We start from the raw sequence: 18,815 nt of genomic DNA on the forward strand, positions 1-18,815 counted from the left end.
TATTTGGTTGAGGATGTAAGCACCCATGAAGAAATCCTCAACATGACTAGTGAGGAAGGTGAAATGCCTAAAGATGAAAATGAGATGTCAATAAACCATGTCATGACAAGAAAAAGATGAAATCGAACTAATGTATTTATTGACAACATTTTTGTGTATAATGTTGCTCTTGATATTATATTTGAAAATGAGGATCCTGAACTAAAATCTGTTGAAAAATGTCGACATAGAAAATATTGGCTTCAGTGAAAGAAGCAATCAAGGTAGAACTAAACTTACTTTAAAACGGCTGGTTTTTGGACCAGTAGTCCAAACACCAAAAAGTGTCAAACCTGTAGGATACAAATGGGTATTTGAGAGAAAAAGAAATGAAAAATAATGAAGTCACAAGATACAAAGCAAGACTAGTTGCACAAGATTTTTCACAAAAACTTGGTATTGATTATGAGGAGACATATTCTCCAGTGGTGGATGCAATTATACTAAGATATTTAATTGACTTGACTATGTATGAAAGTCTGGAATGCGTCTTATGGATATAGTCACAACATATTTATATGGATCTCTCGATAATGATTATTTATATGAAAATCCTGGAAGGATTTAAGGTACCTGAAACATATACATCAAATTCTCAAGAATGATATTCAATAAAGTTACAGAGATCACTATATGGATTGAAATCTAATCAGGACGGATGTGGTACAATCACATGAGTGGATAATTATTGAAAGAAGGATATCAAAATAATTCAATATGTCCATGTGTTTTTATTAAAAAATCACAATCAAGATTTATTATTATAATTGTATATGTTGATGATTTGAATATAATTGGAACTTCTGAAGAGCTTTCAAAGGCAATAGAATATCTTAAGAAAGAATTTGAGATGAAAAATCTCAGAAAAACAAAATTTTGCCTTGATTTACAAATTGAGCATTTAGCAAATGGAATATTTATTCATCAATCAACTTATATAGGAAAAATTTTGAAAATATTTTATATGGACAAAACACATACATTAAATATTCCAATGGAAGTCCGTTCATTGGATATAAAGAAAAATATATTTCGACCTCGAGAAGATAGTAAAGAACTTATTGGACCTAAAGTACCATATCTTAGTGCATTTGGTGTACTTATGTATTTTGTTAATAATATAAGACCAAATATTGCATTTTCAGTAAATTTATTAGCTAGATATAGTTCTTCTCCTACAAAAAGACATTGAAGCGGAATTAAGCATATACTCTATTATCTCCGAGGAACAATCGATATGGGTTATTCAAATAAATCAAATTTTGATTTAGTTGGTTATGCAGATTTTGGATATTTATCTGATCCACAAAAAGTTAAATCTTAAACAGGTTATCTATTCACATATGGAGGAACTGCTATATCATGGCGATCGGTGAAACAGACCATAACGGTCACTTCCTCAAATCATGTTGAAATTCTTGCAATTCACGAGGTTAGTCGATGTATGACTAAGGTCAACGGCTCAACACATTCGTGAAATGTGTGGCTTGTCTTCTAATAAAAATCTTCTAACAATATTATACGAAGACAACACAGCTTGCATAGCCTAAATCAAAGGAGGATATATTAAAGAAGATAGAACAAAACATATTTCACCGAAGCTCTTCTACACTCATGGTCTTAAAGAAAATAGCGACATCATTATATAACAAATTTTTCGAAGGATAACTTGGCAAATTTATTTATAAATACATTACCAACCGCAACTTTTAAAAAATTAGTGTACATTGGAATGCGAGGACTCAGAGATCTTAAGTGATGTTTTCATGAGAAGGAGTAAATATATTGTATTCTTTTAAAAGTATGTATTATATGAAATATATACTCTTTTTCCTTCACTAGGGTTTTTTTTTTCCATTGGGTTTTTCCTAGTAAGATTTTAACGATGTATATTTCATATATATATATAGGCATCTAAGGGAGAGTATTATAAATATCATAAAAATAGATGTCCAATGTTTAGTGTCCTAAAAGCCATGTGTCATTTTTTATGTTGTTCCCGTGTAATAATTCATGTTTGGTGTCCATGTAAGTCTAGATCTTACTTGTCACTTTGTCTATAAATAGTGGCATTTGGTGGATCTTAATATTATGCACATTGGTGAGAATAAAAAGAAATTTTCATATTTTTCCTATTTTCTTAAATTCCTATTTTCTATTTCTATTGTTACTATTTCAAAAAAAATATAATTTTAGTTATTTATAAATTTAGTTATATTTTATTATTTTATTATTATTATATTATATTATAATTTTTCCATATCCTTTATGCTTTTTGGATTATTTTGTACAAATCTCCAAATAAAATGGCATCAAATGGCATCATGAATTCCAAAATTGAAGTCGAGTAATAATACTTAATCGTTTCGGGTTGTTAGATTCTATTCTATGTTTGAAGTTGACCATCCAGTCTCCTAAAGTTTCTTTACAATAAATTAGTGTCAGAGCTTAAAATGAGTGTCTCACTCATATCGTCCCTTCATGTTTGAGAAAGACACGTTTAGTCATAGTGTGTCCTTTCTTTACTATCTCTCATATATCTTGAGAACTAATGAAACCCTTCATCTTCATGCTTCAATCTTGTTCTTGTTCAGCATAGGATCTTAATTTCTAAAAGATGAATTGATGAAATTTTATTGTTAAGTTAACATAATTTACAACTTTTTTAAAATTTAAATCAATCATTTTTCTATGAAAAATTTAAATCAATCATGTAGTAGGATTGAAAATTAGACAACTAAAAAAAATAATAAATCAATATTAAGGTAGTAGATTTGGACTTTGATTGGTGATAGCAGACTTGCTTTTAGATGTATTTTTTATTAAAAAATAATAATAATAATAATAATAAACTAATATATCAGCCGGTCAATTTTGGTCGGTCGGATCAGTTTTGGTGCCCCTGTGCACACCCCTAATAGTAATACATTTACCGTTTGTAAAATCACATAAGAAATCCAGGCACTCTGAAACTCAGAAATAGAAGGGTAAATCAAATCAATGAACTAGAAAATAACCCCCAAAAAGGAAAAAATAGTCGGGAGGGGGGAAATCTTTCCATAACTAGGAAGTATATGCTTTCAATGTCTTGCAGACGAATGTGGATTCAAAGTAAGAAAGAAAAGAACCAACAAACAGTTGAAACATTTTTATTCGATTTAGAGGTCACTGATTTATGTACATAAGTTCTATATATATATATAAAAGAATGACATTGTTGATCGTTATACAAAGTTTAGCACTATTATGATTTCGTGTCAATAAATGGAAGACAAGAATTTCTCTTTATATTTTTCACTTACAGTATCCATTCCAGAAACGAAGTAGACAAATCCACTTATGCTCCACAACTTGTAAAGAATTCCTTCCCCTCCGTCTTAGCTTCTTTGTTGTCTTCACAGTTTTTAAGCATCCATTATTGAGTATGGGGCCTCTGCCTAACGAACTTTATTCACATGGAGCTCTGATGTGTTGTTCTTCATAGGCCTAACGTACCGATAAAAAAACAAATAAATGTAGTTAAAAAGAAAAGAAAAGAAAAAGTAGCTTGGGGAGACAACCAGTTTTTTGAATCACTTTAGCATACCCAATTCGCCCACATTTCAAATGTAGAAGTGAAGAAGTGTGCTTTTATCAACATTAATTTACTCCTCACTATCATGGACGTTCTTCTGTGTTGTGAAATAGACAAATAAGCAAGAAAGAGTAAACAATAAAGATTGATAAAAGAGATTTACGTGGTTCACTAACAGTGTATTAACTACTTCCCGAGGCAGAAGAAAAAAGCAGTTTAATAACAGAGAAAAATATCAGATAACACAGTTTATAGAAGCGTCAATTGAGTTAGAGAATTTATAGATGACACCTCTCTTTGAGACATTTCCAATATAAAGAGGACTCATTGCTCACCAGTTTGAGTTGTAATTCAGAAATTCTTTGCTGTCTCTGATTAGCAAAGAACTTCAGTGACTGCAATGAAAATAGGAAAGTCAGCAGAATCTAACAGCCATATTTACACAAACTGGGTCATTTATATTAAGTTATTAACAGAACAAGGAACAGAAGTTTAAAACAACAAGGCTTCACTTACTCCAATTCTCTGCATCTCCAAGGACCTACTTAATGCTTTTCTTTTAGTCAAGAGATTCTTGGGCACTGAATGTAGAGGTCGTTTATAGTTCTTTCCACGGAAAATAATTATTGCATAGCCTTCTTTTAGTTTGTCCACGGATACTAAAATCCCACCACTTTCTGCTTCAAGCGATTTTGCGGTATAAATAACCTGATTAAAAGCTCTCTGCATGGTAACCACCTTTACTACCTCTCTGTGTTTCCAGTGTTGATGCAAGCCTTCAATAACACCATCAAAGATACCACGCCTACCTAAAGTCACCAAAAAACCGAAACTAAAGAATAAACATGGGGAAAAAAATAATGCTGTACTATTTACCTTTCATTGCATAGTTTGCCACAATTTAACCCTTCTATTTAGTTTTTTCATTTCCTAAGGTTAATCGAAGTTATGCTTGATGATAATTACATGAGAGCAAAACAATAGGGCATCTTATGTTTTCATCGAAGTAAATTGAAGCAACTTTATATGTTTTCAATAAGATTCTAAAGGTGCTCGGGTACTAGGCATTAGAACCTAACAAAAGTCCAACTTAACGGATGGAATCAAATTTGAACTAGATACCGAGTGTTAAGCAGCTATCCATCTTCAATCCCATCTTTCTAAAACATATTCTCTCCTCATTTGTAATAAATTCCTGATCTGCATCTGGCTCAACATGCCTCCAAGATGCATTCAACTTTGTCAACTCCTTTATTGACTTCTCTACCTTAAAGTTCAGCTGCAAAATCCCAATAAGAGAAAAACATCGGCAGGTCGTGATAACAGCTTAACAAAAAGGGTCAATTCAGATATTAGCGCATAAAAGTCAACCCTACATTGCTAAGTCTTCGCTCTTGCATCCTTAACTCCCTAATTATTTTTCCCTTTTCAGCATCTGCTTGAAGTTTTGATTCTGTGCTTCCAGTTGACAAATCTTGATACTCCACTGTGATATCCTTAAAATCTGATAGAGTTCCAGCCTTGGCTCTCTCTTCCATGTTTCCAGTGTCAAAACAGAAAAGTTCACTGGCTTTTAGCCGTGAATTTTCCTCGTGAAGTTGCCATCTTTGGAGCTCCATTTCTCTTTGAATTATTGAATTGGCAACTCCAACAGGTAGGAAGTCCTTGCCACGGTAAAGGATAATAAGAAATTTGTTGCGCAGCAGCAATGTTCCTCCTGTGAGACTCTGAACCAGTAATAGTTATTTAATGCAATAACATCACCCCATGCTGCATAACACACTAAACCATAGCAGGGGACACAAAACACCATAAGCATAGTTTAGGACAACAACCAGATGTCTCCAGTCCGTACAAAATTTAAGTCCAAACATCCACACATAAGATAGATATGTGCTCTACCATAAACTGAATTAAGCAAGAAATCCAGTTAGTCCTTAGAGATTAGAGCGTTTTGCTTAGCTCTCTTGTTTATTGGGAGGAGTTACCTCCTTTTTGTTCCCTGCTTTCAATTTTTTCTCTTTCATGAAAATTCTATTACTATCTAAAGAGAGATTAACTATAAATTCTTACAAGCAACTTTCAAGCAATTTGAAAAGATTTCATAGATACAAGATTCAGACAATGATTTTGATGCTTTATTCAAGTTGACGTTCATTTAGGGACGATGTTGTTAGGAATCCACACCTGCAAAGAAATCCCCAACAATTTTCCCAAGAACAGAGCAATGCTCTGGTATGTATTATTTATGAACTTCAAGGGAAAATTACAAGATGAAGGTGATCATAAGTTCTATAAACAGAAAGCAAACAATAGCAAAAGATACCCTAACCTCCAGTACATTCAAGAGGGCTGGAAAATCCTCTCCACCAAGCACTCGCTCACTACCAGGAGATACCCTGCCTACACCTACGGGCATAACCCCTTCTTAAACCCCTCCTTCAGCTGGTCCTCACCTCTAACTAACAAAAATTACATTTCATCTCAGTCTTCCTTTCCCCACTATTACCTTTCCTACCCCTACGTTTATAAGTATTTATAATTGGGGGCCTTACAGATGTCTTTCATATATACTAGAAAATTTTCAATTATTTCACATTCAAAGTCTCACAACTTATACATTTCTAGAAAACTTGCCTTAAGTTCACATGCCATCTGCTCATTGTTTGTATTTGGAACCCCCCACTTCAAAGCAATCTTAGCTATCAGACTTTTCTCCCACAATTTTAAGATGGCAGCAGCTAACCCTTGAAGTTTTCTGTTTCTCCCTTCAAATATTTGGAAAATAACAAATTAGTGAGCATACAGTTACTTTCAGAAGGAGAGTAAATATACAATGAACCAAGTGGATAATATTCAATTGAGCCATAATATAGCAGGGTCTGTATGTAGCTATGAACATGCACACACAACATCATAAGCAGAGTGCAAAATATTATTTATCCACAAATGAAAATGCATGTCGATTGGGGGTAAAGTTTAAACCATTCACCTTAAAGATTAGTTTATGTGGGAGAATAGAGAAGAAATATCAGATTTGACTCGGTTCATATGATCATTAACCATTCTTTTAAAATTATCCCAAGACATTTCTACACTGTTAGATTAGAAGTCGTTGTACTAGACCAAGTAGTTAAAGAAAAAAATAAGAAACAAACAGGTTAAGGTGAACATTTCATTGTGTTGCTTGCGACCTTCACTTAAATTGCTTAAGTTTTGCCGTGTCTTCCCATAAATTTTAAGCAGAAAAACCAGCTATTCAAAACCTTCTACCTTGATTTTTACCTTCGTCCTATCTTGCCTAACATTGCAACTGAAGAGCTCAAGAAAAATTTGATTGAATGAAGAAAAACAACAAAGTTTATACCAAGGACAAAATGAGTAGGTAAGGAATGTGCTAGCTTCCTCAGATGTAGTAGTTCAGCATCTGTAAGATTCGGTTTAGTAAAGGGTGGACAGCGCCTAAATGGAGGCATATATCCAGGAACCACCTCTGGAAGCATGTCAGCATCAACCGGCAGAGGTTTGTGCATCCACCAATCAATAAAGCGAGGGCCCAAGTCATCTAATAGTCGGTCAGTTTCCCTCTCATAGAGTGATCCACTCAATGGTTGGAAATTTCCTTGATGCATCAAGAAAGAAGTAGAAGTTTCTTCCCATTCACCATCATTGTCGTTTATACTTTGATTTAAATCATTTTCATAATGTTTGCCTGAAAAATCACTGTCCGTTTCCAGCTTTACCGGATTCTGCTGCATCACCTGTGTTTTGGAACAGTAAGAGCTATCTACTTGCATTTCTGTACTATGTTTCAAACCCAGTGGATAATTGCAACCCCGGTAAACAACAAGACCGTTCTTCTTACTCCAGACAACCATACCTCCAGTTTTCATCTGGACAAGAGGAAAAGTAAGAAAGAAAAACCATAACCATAAACAGACATCCTAAGCATAATATGTATGATTATCATATCTGACAGTTAAAAAATGGATGGCAACATAAAGCAATAATTTTCCACATAAAGTTAGCAACACTAGAGCATATCAATTTACTTGTGTCTTCTTTAAGGAAAAATTTCTCGCTGTTATATTGCAAAAGCATTCCTACTCCCAATAAGAATTACTAAATACAAGGGACTTCAAATGATAAGTAGACGACAAGTGAAGGAGACAATGAGGTTTTAGAAGAAGAAAATGAAGCCCAACAAGCTCAATCTAGTTCAATTGAAGCTCGTGCTAAAAATCATTGGGAGAACATTCCAAGTCAATCCAATCATGAGGCAATCATAATGCCACAATGACCAATGAGCTAGAGCTAAGAGATTTCGAGAAGGATTAAATGGTTGCTTCCAAGCTAAGTTTCCAATAAATGATAGAGATGCAACCTTTGAAGCTCCAAGAGTCATAACGAATCTAAAAATTCAGATTCATCCACATATTTAATACTAGATGTATCAATTTATTTCAATATTTTTACATTTATTGAAGGTTCATGTATGAAATTAAAAAAAAGTTGTTGAACCTTGTCAATTAGATGAAAGGTTATGTCCTTTCATAGTGTTTTTTCAATTAGTTTAAATGGGATTGTAATCTCCACATTTTAGAAAAAGACTTTAAATTTGAATGAAAATTTTCTTAGAGTTTAATCTCGCGAGCTTTATGCTTTCCTTGTATTCTTGTGTTCAGAATGCATGTTTTAGGACTTTCAATCTAGTTTGATCAATTAAATCGTAAAGAGTTTGAAATCTTGAAGTGGGGAACAAGTTCTCCTTTGATCAATCTTACAAGCCAAATTTGTTTTAGCTTTCTTGGGGTTATTATCAATTTGTTCATTGGGGTTATTCTTAGTTGTGGAGGTTCACCTTATTTAAGGAGAGTTCTCAAACGTGATTTGAGGTAATTTCCTGGTTTGGGGAGTTCTCAAAATTGAAATAACAAAATACTGGAAGAAAAGTAACCAAAACCAACCTTACCTCAACAATTTCTCGTGCTCTATCCATATTGCGGCTCAAGGGCACATCAAATTTCAGCATAGCAAGCTCATTTCTCTCCCATATGAATTGTATCTTATTCACAACATCTTCAGTAACTCCAACTTTATTGACTTTCACCCATTTCTCCATTTTTGAAGCCGCACTCCTCAACCTCTCAAGCAACATTTTATCAAGATTCAACTCCGCCGAAGTCACTGTTTTCTTCTTAGTCCTCCGCAAAACAATCCCATTATCCTTCTCCCATGGCATTCTCCGGCGAGTTCCAGACTCCTCAAAACCCTCCAAATAAAAACCCCCAAATTCAACCTCCTCCAATTTCATCCGAGTTTCTCCCGAATCCCCATTCTTCTGAAGCTTTCCGATGCTCTTAGCAATTCGTCGCATTGCGTATTTCCCAGTTTTATCAATTCTTCCATCAGCCAAAGCCCTAGAACACTTTTCGCCCCCATTACCATCAGAGCCATTTCTTCTTTCGGGTTTTGCGAGATCCACGCCTTCTTCTTGTTGGGGTTGAAGGTAGAGAGGACCCTTCATCCATGGCGCTGTACGGAGGTTAACGGCGGCATTGGAGGTGGAAGGCGGCTCCGATAGAACAGATGATTGTGATGGTGTAGAAGTGGCGGAAATAGGCTTATGGATGGAGAAGTGTAAGAGAGTGGAATCTGATCGAAAGGATGGAGGAATGAGAATCCTTGGGGAGAAGGAGGTTGTGGGAAGCATAGTTTCTTCCTTGTGGTTTTTCAATGGCGTTTTTCCATAACAGAATCAGAGTGAGAAATCAGTTAATAGACTGTTTTATATGGAGGAAGATGCGGCTGCCGATGACTGGGTCATCCGGTCAGATGACGCCACTGCCCGCCACGTAAGCTTGAGGCTTTCTGTTTAAAAGGGGATTTATTAAAATTAATTTTAGATTAGAATATCATGTTCGTGTTATACTATTACTATTAAGTTTGTTCAATTTAGTCTTTGGTATAAAATAATTTTTTAAAAAGAAAACAGCACTAAAGGATTAAATTCAATATTTATTAAAAATACACAAATTAAAATAGAACCATGGAAGGAATAGAGAGACTTTTAAACAAACTTCAAATATTAGAACCAAAATAATATTTTGACTACTACTTTAATAAGCTCTTTAGCTATTAGAGATAGTGATAAAATAATCAACCCAATAAATTTGTCTTCTTTACGAATTAATTCACCATTTCATTATTTTGAACCTTGTATGATTGACCACGATATAATCTATATCTTAATCGAACCATAAAAAAAAAAAAAAAATGAGTCTCAAGTTCAAAGTCAATAATAAGATAAATAGAAAGAAATTAGATAAATGGATGTGATTGAGTCAATTATAGATTATGATCCATGGGATCTTATAACGGTCGAAAGTGAGCGAGATCGTTCATCGTAACCCAATTTTTAAAGAAATTGAAAAATATTTCATAAATTCTACCAGATGTCTTTGTTCTTTTCCTTCGAGGAGAGGAGACCGGGTTCCATTGGATTTATTTCCAGAGGTATAATTTTCTTTTAATAGTATGGGAGAGGATAATCTGCCAAAGTACATGTTTAATATTTTAATATTTTTCGATTTAGTTTCAAATATCTTAAATTTTTTGCTTAATCTCTGACAAACTGATCTAAAAAAAATTCAATCTATTTTAAAATTGATTAACAATACTAAAAAGAAGAAGAATAGAGGTCCAACTTTCCTATATATTTTAAATAAAAATAAGAAAAGATTTTAAAGAGAAAAAATTATCAAAATATTTATAGAAATAGCAAAATAACATTTATTGATTTCTATCATTATCTATCACATAATATCAGTTATAAATTTCTGTCAATTTTTGTCATTGATACATTCAGCTAGAAGTTTCAATCCGTCTTTATCAAAAAGAATTTTAAAATTTTACTATTTTAGATAAATAATTATTTTTTATTTTTTATTTTTGAAAATCCCCTACAAAATAATAGAGAAAAGAGTGCAATTTAAGAGAATAAATCAATAAAACACGAAAGGGGGGACGGAGAGCAGTTCTGGGTCATCGGAAGAAGGCCGAGTTAATTAAACAGTGGCGAAAATGGAGGATGGTGAAGAAGACGAGTTGAGAGGCTTGGCAAGTGCGTCAGCCCCATCTTTACAACCAAATTTCAAGCCTAAAAGAGTCACCAACGAGCAACTCTCTAAATTTCAGGTGCTCTTTTTCCTTGATTTCCGTTCGAATTTGGGTTTAGGGTTTAGTTCAATGTCATCATTCATTATAATGCTTCTTATCTAACATCAAGACGGGAGGGGAAAGAAAGAAAGAAACTTCTTGGTAGTGAAATTGTGAAAGGTGTTTCTGTATCCAATCACTATGGTGGTTGGAAAACCAATTGTAAATATTAGAAGGCCATGGCCCATTTAGTAACTACGCGGTTTTTAGTTTTTGGTTTTTGAAAATTAAGCACCCATTTTCTTTGGTTAATCATTTACTTTGTTTTCAAAAATCAAGTTAAGTTTTTTGAAAACTAGAAAAAATATTTTTAGAATCTGCTTTTGTTTTTAGAATTTAGCTAAGAATCAATTTTTTTTTAAAAGGATGATAAAAAAATTGAGAGAAAATAGGCAAAAACCACAAATAAAATAGTTACCCGAGGGGCCTACATGATTGGTTGAATAGGAACTGTAGCTTTCACTTTCTTAGCAACGTTTTAATGGCTACTTTCTTTGGCTCCCTGCAGCATTTGCTTCGTCAATTTTCTGATTACTTATGGTTTTGTTAATTTTAATGTTTGTCCCTCGATGTACTTTCCCTATTGCTATCATTACTCTTTATACTATCAATTTAATATGACAGGAGCTTCAAAGGAGGCGACTTCAGATTAAATCAAGGTCAAAGAAAAGAAAGAATACAAAAGGTTTTTCCAGTTCATTGGTATTGTGGTGTAGTTTTTTGTTGAAGGTTTATGTTTTAATTTTGAAGTCTTTGTTGGAAAAGTGGATGCGACTGGAAAATCTCAAATCAAACATCTGAATACCAATGATGAAGTTAATGAAGCTGATTACTCGAGACTTTCCAATTCTGAGGTTGATTTTGGGGAAAAGAGCTCCCATGTTCAGCAAGACAAGACAAAAACTACGTTTCCATCCAAAAAGCTACACAAGTTACATTGGGGGTATGAGATATTATGGTACATTATATATATACGCACATTTTGGTACATTATATACATACACACGCTCACACATACCCACACATGAGTGTCTGTAGTATTCAAGGTAGTCCAAACTGATGGGAACCTCAGTCAAATCTTGTTTCAGAGGGCATGTCTATGAAACATTATCAACCTATAAAGATTAATCCTAATGTGGATGGATTTGATTAGGTAGATCCAGAAAGAGTTACGAGAATGGACTAGACCTATAGGTCAAGAGTACTATTATTTGTAGTATTAAAAGATTCTCAAGTGTCGGTATGTTCTAATTTTTGTGTTTCCAAAGGACGATCATCTCTTAATATGTTATATTTCCAATGTTTGAAAAAACAGTGTAAATATATAAACATCATTATTTTTATAAATACTATATCTCCGATCAAAATAAAATTTCCAATATAAATTTTTATATTTGGATTTGTAGTTTCTGAGTCATTCATTTGTCCAAAAAGCCAGATAATAATGTGCTGTTGCTGGTAAGTCCCTAGACGAGATTACAGATAAAACATAATTATTATGATGCTTTCGGAAATCTACCTCATTTCATATTTTGATAAGAAAGAAACTCTTGAGTAACGAAAAAGAATACGAAAAAGAGGATAAGACATCCTAAAGGATAAAAGTCAGAGTGCTGGATATGTGATTAGGAATTTTCATTAGTTATGGGAGTTAATATAGTATATGGCCTCTAGCTCGGGTGTGATCCATAAGCTCTTTTGTAGGGTTTATTTATTTATTTATTATTATTATTTTTTTTAAAATCTATGAGAAACGAGAGGTACATATACGAAAAAGGGGAAAAAACAATAGGAGTATATACCAGAAGATAACAAGAACAACACAAGGGCCGGGTAGAGGGCACCCCTCAAAATAAAGAGAACTACACCATACGAGCCTTTCAATCACTGATAATCATCTTTTTGTGAATTGCCTCTAACTACACCATAAGCTCTTTTGTAGTTACTCAACTTGAGGGAAGTTTTCTTTATCGCCCTGACTGGAAAGATATCCCATCTCTCCTCCTCTTGACATGCTATTTATGTCCTCTCTGGCCATTAATGAAGTTTTAGTTACTTTTTCAGAACAAGAAATTGGAAAATTCAATTCACAACCAAAAAGAATTGGGATCCGATCTAAGAATGGTGAACTCAGAGAGGCCATCTTGAAGGGTTATGTTAAGAATCCCACGTTGAATAAAGAGATTTCACAATCTTTATAAGTTAGATGGGCCACTCCTTTTTTTGCTAATTGGTTTTGAAATAGAATCCTATGTTGTCTTTAATACCCATAGGATGTCATTCCTGTCCTCTCCGGCTGTTAATGAAGTTTTAGTTACTTTTTCGAACAAAAAATTGGAGAATTTATATGGTAAATATAAAATAGACATGAACGCATCTGTTGTCTCATATATCTTCTATAAATTTTTCTCTGGTGTTATTTATATGTTCAGGCTTGACACCAAGGAACCATGGGAGAGGAAGGCAAACATGTAAAAATATATACATATAGGTGGAACGCAGCTGCCAAGTGCTGTAGTGCTGGATTGGGTTTTGGAAATTGAATGATACGACTCGAAAGGTTTGTATTATGGGTGATGGATCAAATAATGTGTTGAATGGCCACTTATTCACTCAGTTTTATACTTATATCTGCTCATTATTGATCTTACAGACCTGAATTATGTGAAAACTTACACAATGTGGATGACAAAGACTAGACTAAAGATAGAGAAACTGTAACAAATTCTTGTGAATTGCCTCTAGGTATGATGTTGTCTGCATTCGAACATAAAACTACTACATTTCAAGATGATTTAACACTGCTTAGAGAACCATTTTTTGTAAGGTTGTATTGTAAGTTTATCCTTCAACTTGAATGATAATGTGTCTAAATTATGTTTTTGAACTGTGAATTTTGATTTTATGTTGCTTCTTTTTGCTGTTAAAACTGCTCACTAAATCATGAGTGTGACGTGTTTAATTGACAAATGTTAGTTATTTGGCATACCATGAAAGATAAATGACATAAGAAAGCGAGCAAATGATTGAAGTAAAGTAGCACATACAACATTTTTTTTGGATCACTTTTTTTTTTTCGGACCATGATTCAAAATTCTCGAACTAAACTACAAAATCGAGCAGATAAATTAGTTTCTAAATTCACTAATAAAATCTTCAAACTTAATTTAAAAAACATCAAACTCCATACGAAGAAAACTTATCTAGTTAGTCAATGAAAGTCAGGACTTATATTAGAAAAATTTAGGTTGGAAGCATGCAGGGATTTTTGTCCCAAAGACAAGAAAAAAAGAACCTATGATCAAATCAAATGGAGTTGTTAAGATTTGTGATAGATTTTATCTATTAAACTAATCAACTGCAACGTCAGTCAACCAAAAAAACAAACGTTGTTTGACAATTTCCTGATTGGTTCTATTACACAACTAAATTTTCTTTTCTGTCAAGTTATATAACATTTTGATTTAACTTTTAAAATATTTAATTTCGAAAATAAGTTTTTTTAGAAAATTGAAATGTTTGGTAAATACTTAAAATAGACTTTAAAAATATTTCAAAGTGTATTTTAAATCAATTTTATCAAAATAGTTTAAATAAATAATCACGTTCTTGAAAATTAATTAATTTTGGTATTATAATACTTAAATGTTTATTTTTGGGTGTGGAATTATTTTCCATTCTCAATGTGGAGAGCTATACATTAATAACAAGATCTCATATAATAATAATAATAAATAACTTGACCCACAACTTAAATTGAGAGAAAAATATAAATTATTAATTTATATAATTTCGTATAATTTTTTGTGGATGTTAACATTTTACTGATATATTTGCGGATAATCATAAAATTGAAATTTTGATATCATATCATTGCATAGAGTGTGAAAAAAAAGAGAATATATTTGAAGTTTGAATATATTTTCCTGACAAATAAAAACTATTGGCATGAGTGAGTTGGCTCTAACTTGGAAGAAATCTATTAAAACTTTGAACACCTCAAATCCAACAACTTAACAACGATAAGCTAATCCATTGGAATGACATGGTCATTTCCGACAAACACGCGCCTATTAGTTCTTATCTTACCGTCACTTGATACATAAATAAATATTTGTTAAAAGATGACATTATCATCGGACAAATTGATTATTAAAAATAGGTTAAAATATCATTCCCTTTGAAATTTATTCAATTTTAATCCATATACATTCAAGTTTATAATTTTAGTTGGGTGTACTTTCAGTAAATCTTAAATTTGGAAAATTTTCATAGATAGAAAAAATAGAAAGAAAAAAAAACATTAATAGACTTCTATTAACATCTATCAATGATATAAGTTTTTATCATACACTCCGATACTATCAGCCTCTACCAAAGAATATTTAAATTTCGTTATTTTATGTAAATAGTTTTTCTTATTTTTCTATTTTTAAAAATCTCCCCTTAAATTTAGTCTCTCGAAGTAAATTTTTATCGAAATTGATTTAATAATCATAATAATTTTTGTACAATGAAACACAATATGTGAATATGTTTCAAAATTTATAGTGAAGATTTTACTTAAAAATAAAAAGTAATGAATTGACTAAATTTAAAATTTATTCGAATGTATTGAGACAAAAATTGGACATTTGAAAGTATAAAATCTAAAAGTGAAGTATAAGAACAAAAATATTTTAATCTAAAAAAATATATACATATCTTAAAGTAAGTTGGAGTTTGTCCCAAAAAAAAAAAAAAAAAAGTTGGGTGATCTCATGTGTAGCCAAATTTCCTTCATTAATTAGTTGTATTTTAAAACAATATTTCTATGACTAAAGAGCATACTTGAGATTTAAAACATGAAACTTCTTTAAAACTGTCTATTTTTGCAAATCAAGTTGAAAATTTGGCACTTTTGAAATTAATTAATTACCAATTACTCTTTTGAACTGGTTTTTCTCTACTAATTCTTTCTTCTAAGTTTCTAATCTTACCCTTCTCTCTATCTCCTCTCTCTCTAACATGCCTAAGTCTCGTCTGAAGCTTTTTGGTTTCAACATCTCAAAAGAGAAAAAAACAGTTTCAAATGTTACAAAGCCGCCGCCGGCGATGGAGTGGCCGGAATCTGAAAATCCCCATGCCCCAAAGTTCGAGTGCCAGTATTGTTGCAGAGAATTTTCCAATTCGCAAGCTTTGGGCGGCCATCAAAACGCCCATAGAGAAGAAAGACAGCTTTTAAAGAGCGCTCAAATGAAATCTTGTCATCGGAATTACATCACAGCTCTGCACGTGCAGAACTGGCTGTCGTCGTCCTTTCCGCCCCCGCCGCTGCCGGCGGTGGTGGGTGGTCCTCCATCGACGGCGGAAATGATTTATGCTATGTCGCGGCCGCTGTTGTCCCAAGAGGTTCGGCGGCAGGCCGGAGATCTTACGGGGGTGATCGGAGTGGTAGGAGATGAAGATGTTTCCGGTTGGAGTTTGGGCCTGGATTTACAGCTTAGTCTTGGGCCTGGTAAGCCTTGACTTGGGCTTTTCTCGATTACGGCCCACAGTGTATAATATTGTTGAACTTTCTTTCCTTTTTTTTTTTTTTTTTTTTTTTTGCATGAAAAGAACTTGAATTTTCTCTACTTGAGTTCAGACAAAAAATTTTAAACAATTTAAAGAAGAGAAAGGTTGTCGTACCTTTACTCATATACTGCTTCCCCGCCCGCTCGGATCAGATTCTATATTTATTTGAGTTTATGACTATTTAAACTTCATTGGATAATTATTTTTTTTATTTTTTATTTTCTTAATTAAGTTCATATACACTATTTTTACTTTAAAATATCTTCTTTTTTTTTTTTATCTATTTTTTACCGATGGTTCAAAAAATTAGGTCAAATTTTAAGAACTAAAAAAAGTAGTTTTGTTTTTGGAATTTGATTAAAAATTCGACCATTCTACTTATAAAAGATATAAATCATTGTAAAAAATGTTGATGAAATATGCTTAATTTTAGAAAACAAAAACAGAGAAAACCAAATAGTTACCAAACACGGAGTTAGTTTTTGGGTTTTTATTTTTAAAAATTAAGCCTATAGACACTACTTACACTACTAAAAATTTTCCTTTGTTATCTACTTTTTATTGATAGTTTAAAAAACCAAGCTAAAATTTGAAAACTAAAAAGGAGTAGCTTTGAGAACTTTTTCTCTTTTTTTTTTTTTTAAAAAAAAGGCTAAGAATCCAGTCATTGTATTTAAGAAATATGCAAATTTTGTAAGAAATAGAAAGAAATAGACTTTATTTTCAAAATTCAAAAAATGAAAAACGAAATAGTAGCCAAACGGGAACTTCCTTTTTCGTTCTAATTTCAAAACTTTCAAATAGTTTTTTTTTTTTTTAGTGATTCAACTTTTTGATATTATATTTTAATTTTTTCAATTTACAAAACAAAATATTTTTATTAATAATTTAACACAAAACTATATCTATCAAAAAATAATAATAAGAAAACTATATCTATTCTGAAACTTGACTAGTAACATGAAATTTTCGGTTTTGGTCCTTTTTTTTTCCCCTTGAAAATTAACCCTATAACTACTCAATTTATCCGTAAATCTTTTCTATTGTTATCTACTTTTTATCAATATTTTAAAAAACAAAACCAATATTTGACAACTAAAAAAAAATAAATAAAGTCTCGTTTAATAACCATTTTATTTTTGAAATTAAGTTTATTTCCTCTCAATTTTCTTACATTGATTTGCATCTTTAAATACAAAAGTTGAAGTCTTAGTTAAATCTCAAAAAAAAAAAAAAAAAAAAAAAAAAAATTTTAAGAAACCACTTTTTTGTTTTCAATTTTTTACTTGATCTTTTAAAACATTTGTAAAAAATACATATCAAATCAAGAAAGATAGAAGTAGAAGGAATCGCAAACATGCTTTATTTTTTATTATTATTATTATTTGAAATTTGACTACGAATTCAATCCGGGTAAGATTCCAATCAGTGTAAAAAAGTGAGAGGAAATAGACTTAATTTTTAAAAATTAAAAACTAAAGCCCCATTTGGTAACCATTTAGTTATTTATTTTTTATTTTTTTTAAAAAAATTAAGCTTAAAGACACTACTTACACCTCCAAATTTCTTCCATTATTATCTTCTTTTTATCAATGGTTTGAAAAATCATTCCAAATTTTGAAGACTAAAAAAATATCTTTTGAAAAGTTGTTTTTGTTTTTAGAATTCGACTAAGAATTTAACCATTGTACTTAAGAAATATGCAAATTATTGTAAGAAATGAGAAGGAAATAGACTTAATTTTTAAAAACTAAAAACTAAAAACCAAAAACTAAATAGTTACCAAACAAGAGTCTTTATTTATTTATTTTGAAAGTTAGGCCTATTTCTTCTCATTTTATTACACTGGTTTGCATCTCTTCTTAAGCACAATAGTATAATTCTTAGCCAAATTCTAAAAATAAAAACTACTTTTTAGTTTTCTAATTTTAGCTTGGTTTTAAAAAACATATGTAGAAAGTAATTAACAAATAAAGAAATCTAGAGGCGAAAGAGGAGTTTGTAGACTTAATTTTTAAAAAACAAAAAAAAATTACCAAACGACACCTAAATTGTTATCAAAATGGCCTAAGGGGTCATTTGGTTGGAGGATTTTCTACATGGAAATTAGACAAACATCAAAATTTTATGTCTGTTTCACAGTTTTTAACTATTTACCTAAGAATAAACTATTCACAAACATCCTCGTTTCCCACAAACAATGGTTTTTTATTCCCTAAAATTATGGGTTTTCTCTTTTTTCCTCTTCATCTGTATTTCATTTTATATATAATTTCACTTTGAATGTAGTTAGTTAATTAATTATTTTTTTATTAATTTAACAAAAATAATATAAATATTTATTTTAATAAATCAACAATAATTTATTAAAATATTTAATTAACTTTTTTTATAATAAAAATTTATTAAAAGTGGAATTATTTTATAC

General features: G+C 31.7%; 3 protein-coding genes across 9 annotated transcripts; 2 read left to right on the forward strand and 1 right to left on the reverse strand.

The window, feature by feature from the left end:
* Positions 1 to 3,163: 3,163 nt before the first annotated feature.
* CRS1 (maize chloroplast splicing factor-like protein) lies at positions 3,164 to 9,484 on the reverse strand. 4 transcript variants are annotated; one of them, XR_005481237.2, is made up of 9 exons: positions 8,586 to 9,454; positions 6,981 to 7,506; positions 6,251 to 6,381; positions 4,990 to 5,340; positions 4,736 to 4,892; positions 4,130 to 4,422; positions 3,949 to 4,008; positions 3,626 to 3,710; positions 3,330 to 3,525 (listed from the first exon to the last, which is right to left on the reverse strand). XR_005481237.2 is itself a non-coding variant. In XM_039028439.2 (8 exons), exons 1-8 carry the CDS (start codon positions 9,324 to 9,326, stop codon positions 3,487 to 3,489), a joined length of 2,298 nt encoding a protein of 765 aa, XP_038884367.1. In that variant the 5' UTR covers positions 9,327 to 9,484; the 3' UTR covers positions 3,164 to 3,486. The 4 variants fall into 4 exon arrangements, 3 of the variants coding, with proteins under 3 accessions (XP_038884367.1, XP_038884368.1, XP_038884366.1); XM_039028439.2 differs by lacking the exon at positions 3,626 to 3,710 and having other exon boundaries at positions 3,164 to 3,525; positions 8,586 to 9,484; XM_039028440.2 differs by having other exon boundaries at positions 3,441 to 3,710.
* A 1,110-nt stretch (positions 9,485 to 10,594) lies between these two features.
* On the forward strand, positions 10,595 to 13,725 carry LOC120075231 (uncharacterized). 4 transcript variants are annotated; one of them, XR_005481238.2, is made up of 5 exons: positions 10,595 to 10,810; positions 11,456 to 11,516; positions 11,597 to 11,789; positions 13,264 to 13,391; positions 13,485 to 13,725. XR_005481238.2 is itself a non-coding variant. In XM_039028442.2 (4 exons), exons 1-4 carry the CDS (start codon positions 10,697 to 10,699, stop codon positions 13,304 to 13,306), a joined length of 411 nt encoding a protein of 136 aa, XP_038884370.1. In that variant the 5' UTR covers positions 10,595 to 10,696; the 3' UTR covers positions 13,307 to 13,725. The 4 variants fall into 4 exon arrangements, 2 of the variants coding, with proteins under 2 accessions (XP_038884370.1, XP_038884371.1); XR_005481239.2 differs by having other exon boundaries at positions 11,597 to 11,774; XM_039028442.2 differs by having other exon boundaries at positions 13,264 to 13,725.
* A 1,851-nt stretch (positions 13,726 to 15,576) lies between these two features.
* On the forward strand, positions 15,577 to 16,510 carry LOC120076468 (zinc finger protein 6-like). The gene has a single exon (XM_039030310.2). It carries the CDS (start codon positions 15,839 to 15,841, stop codon positions 16,337 to 16,339), a length of 501 nt encoding a protein of 166 aa, XP_038886238.1. The 5' UTR covers positions 15,577 to 15,838; the 3' UTR covers positions 16,340 to 16,510.
* Positions 16,511 to 18,815: the final 2,305 nt, after the last annotated feature.

Source organism: Benincasa hispida, chromosome 4, assembly GCF_027475165.1.
Source record: "Benincasa hispida cultivar pf3 chromosome 4, pf3_genome.v1.1, whole genome shotgun sequence".
Taxonomy (NCBI): domain Eukaryota; kingdom Viridiplantae; phylum Streptophyta; class Magnoliopsida; order Cucurbitales; family Cucurbitaceae; genus Benincasa; species Benincasa hispida.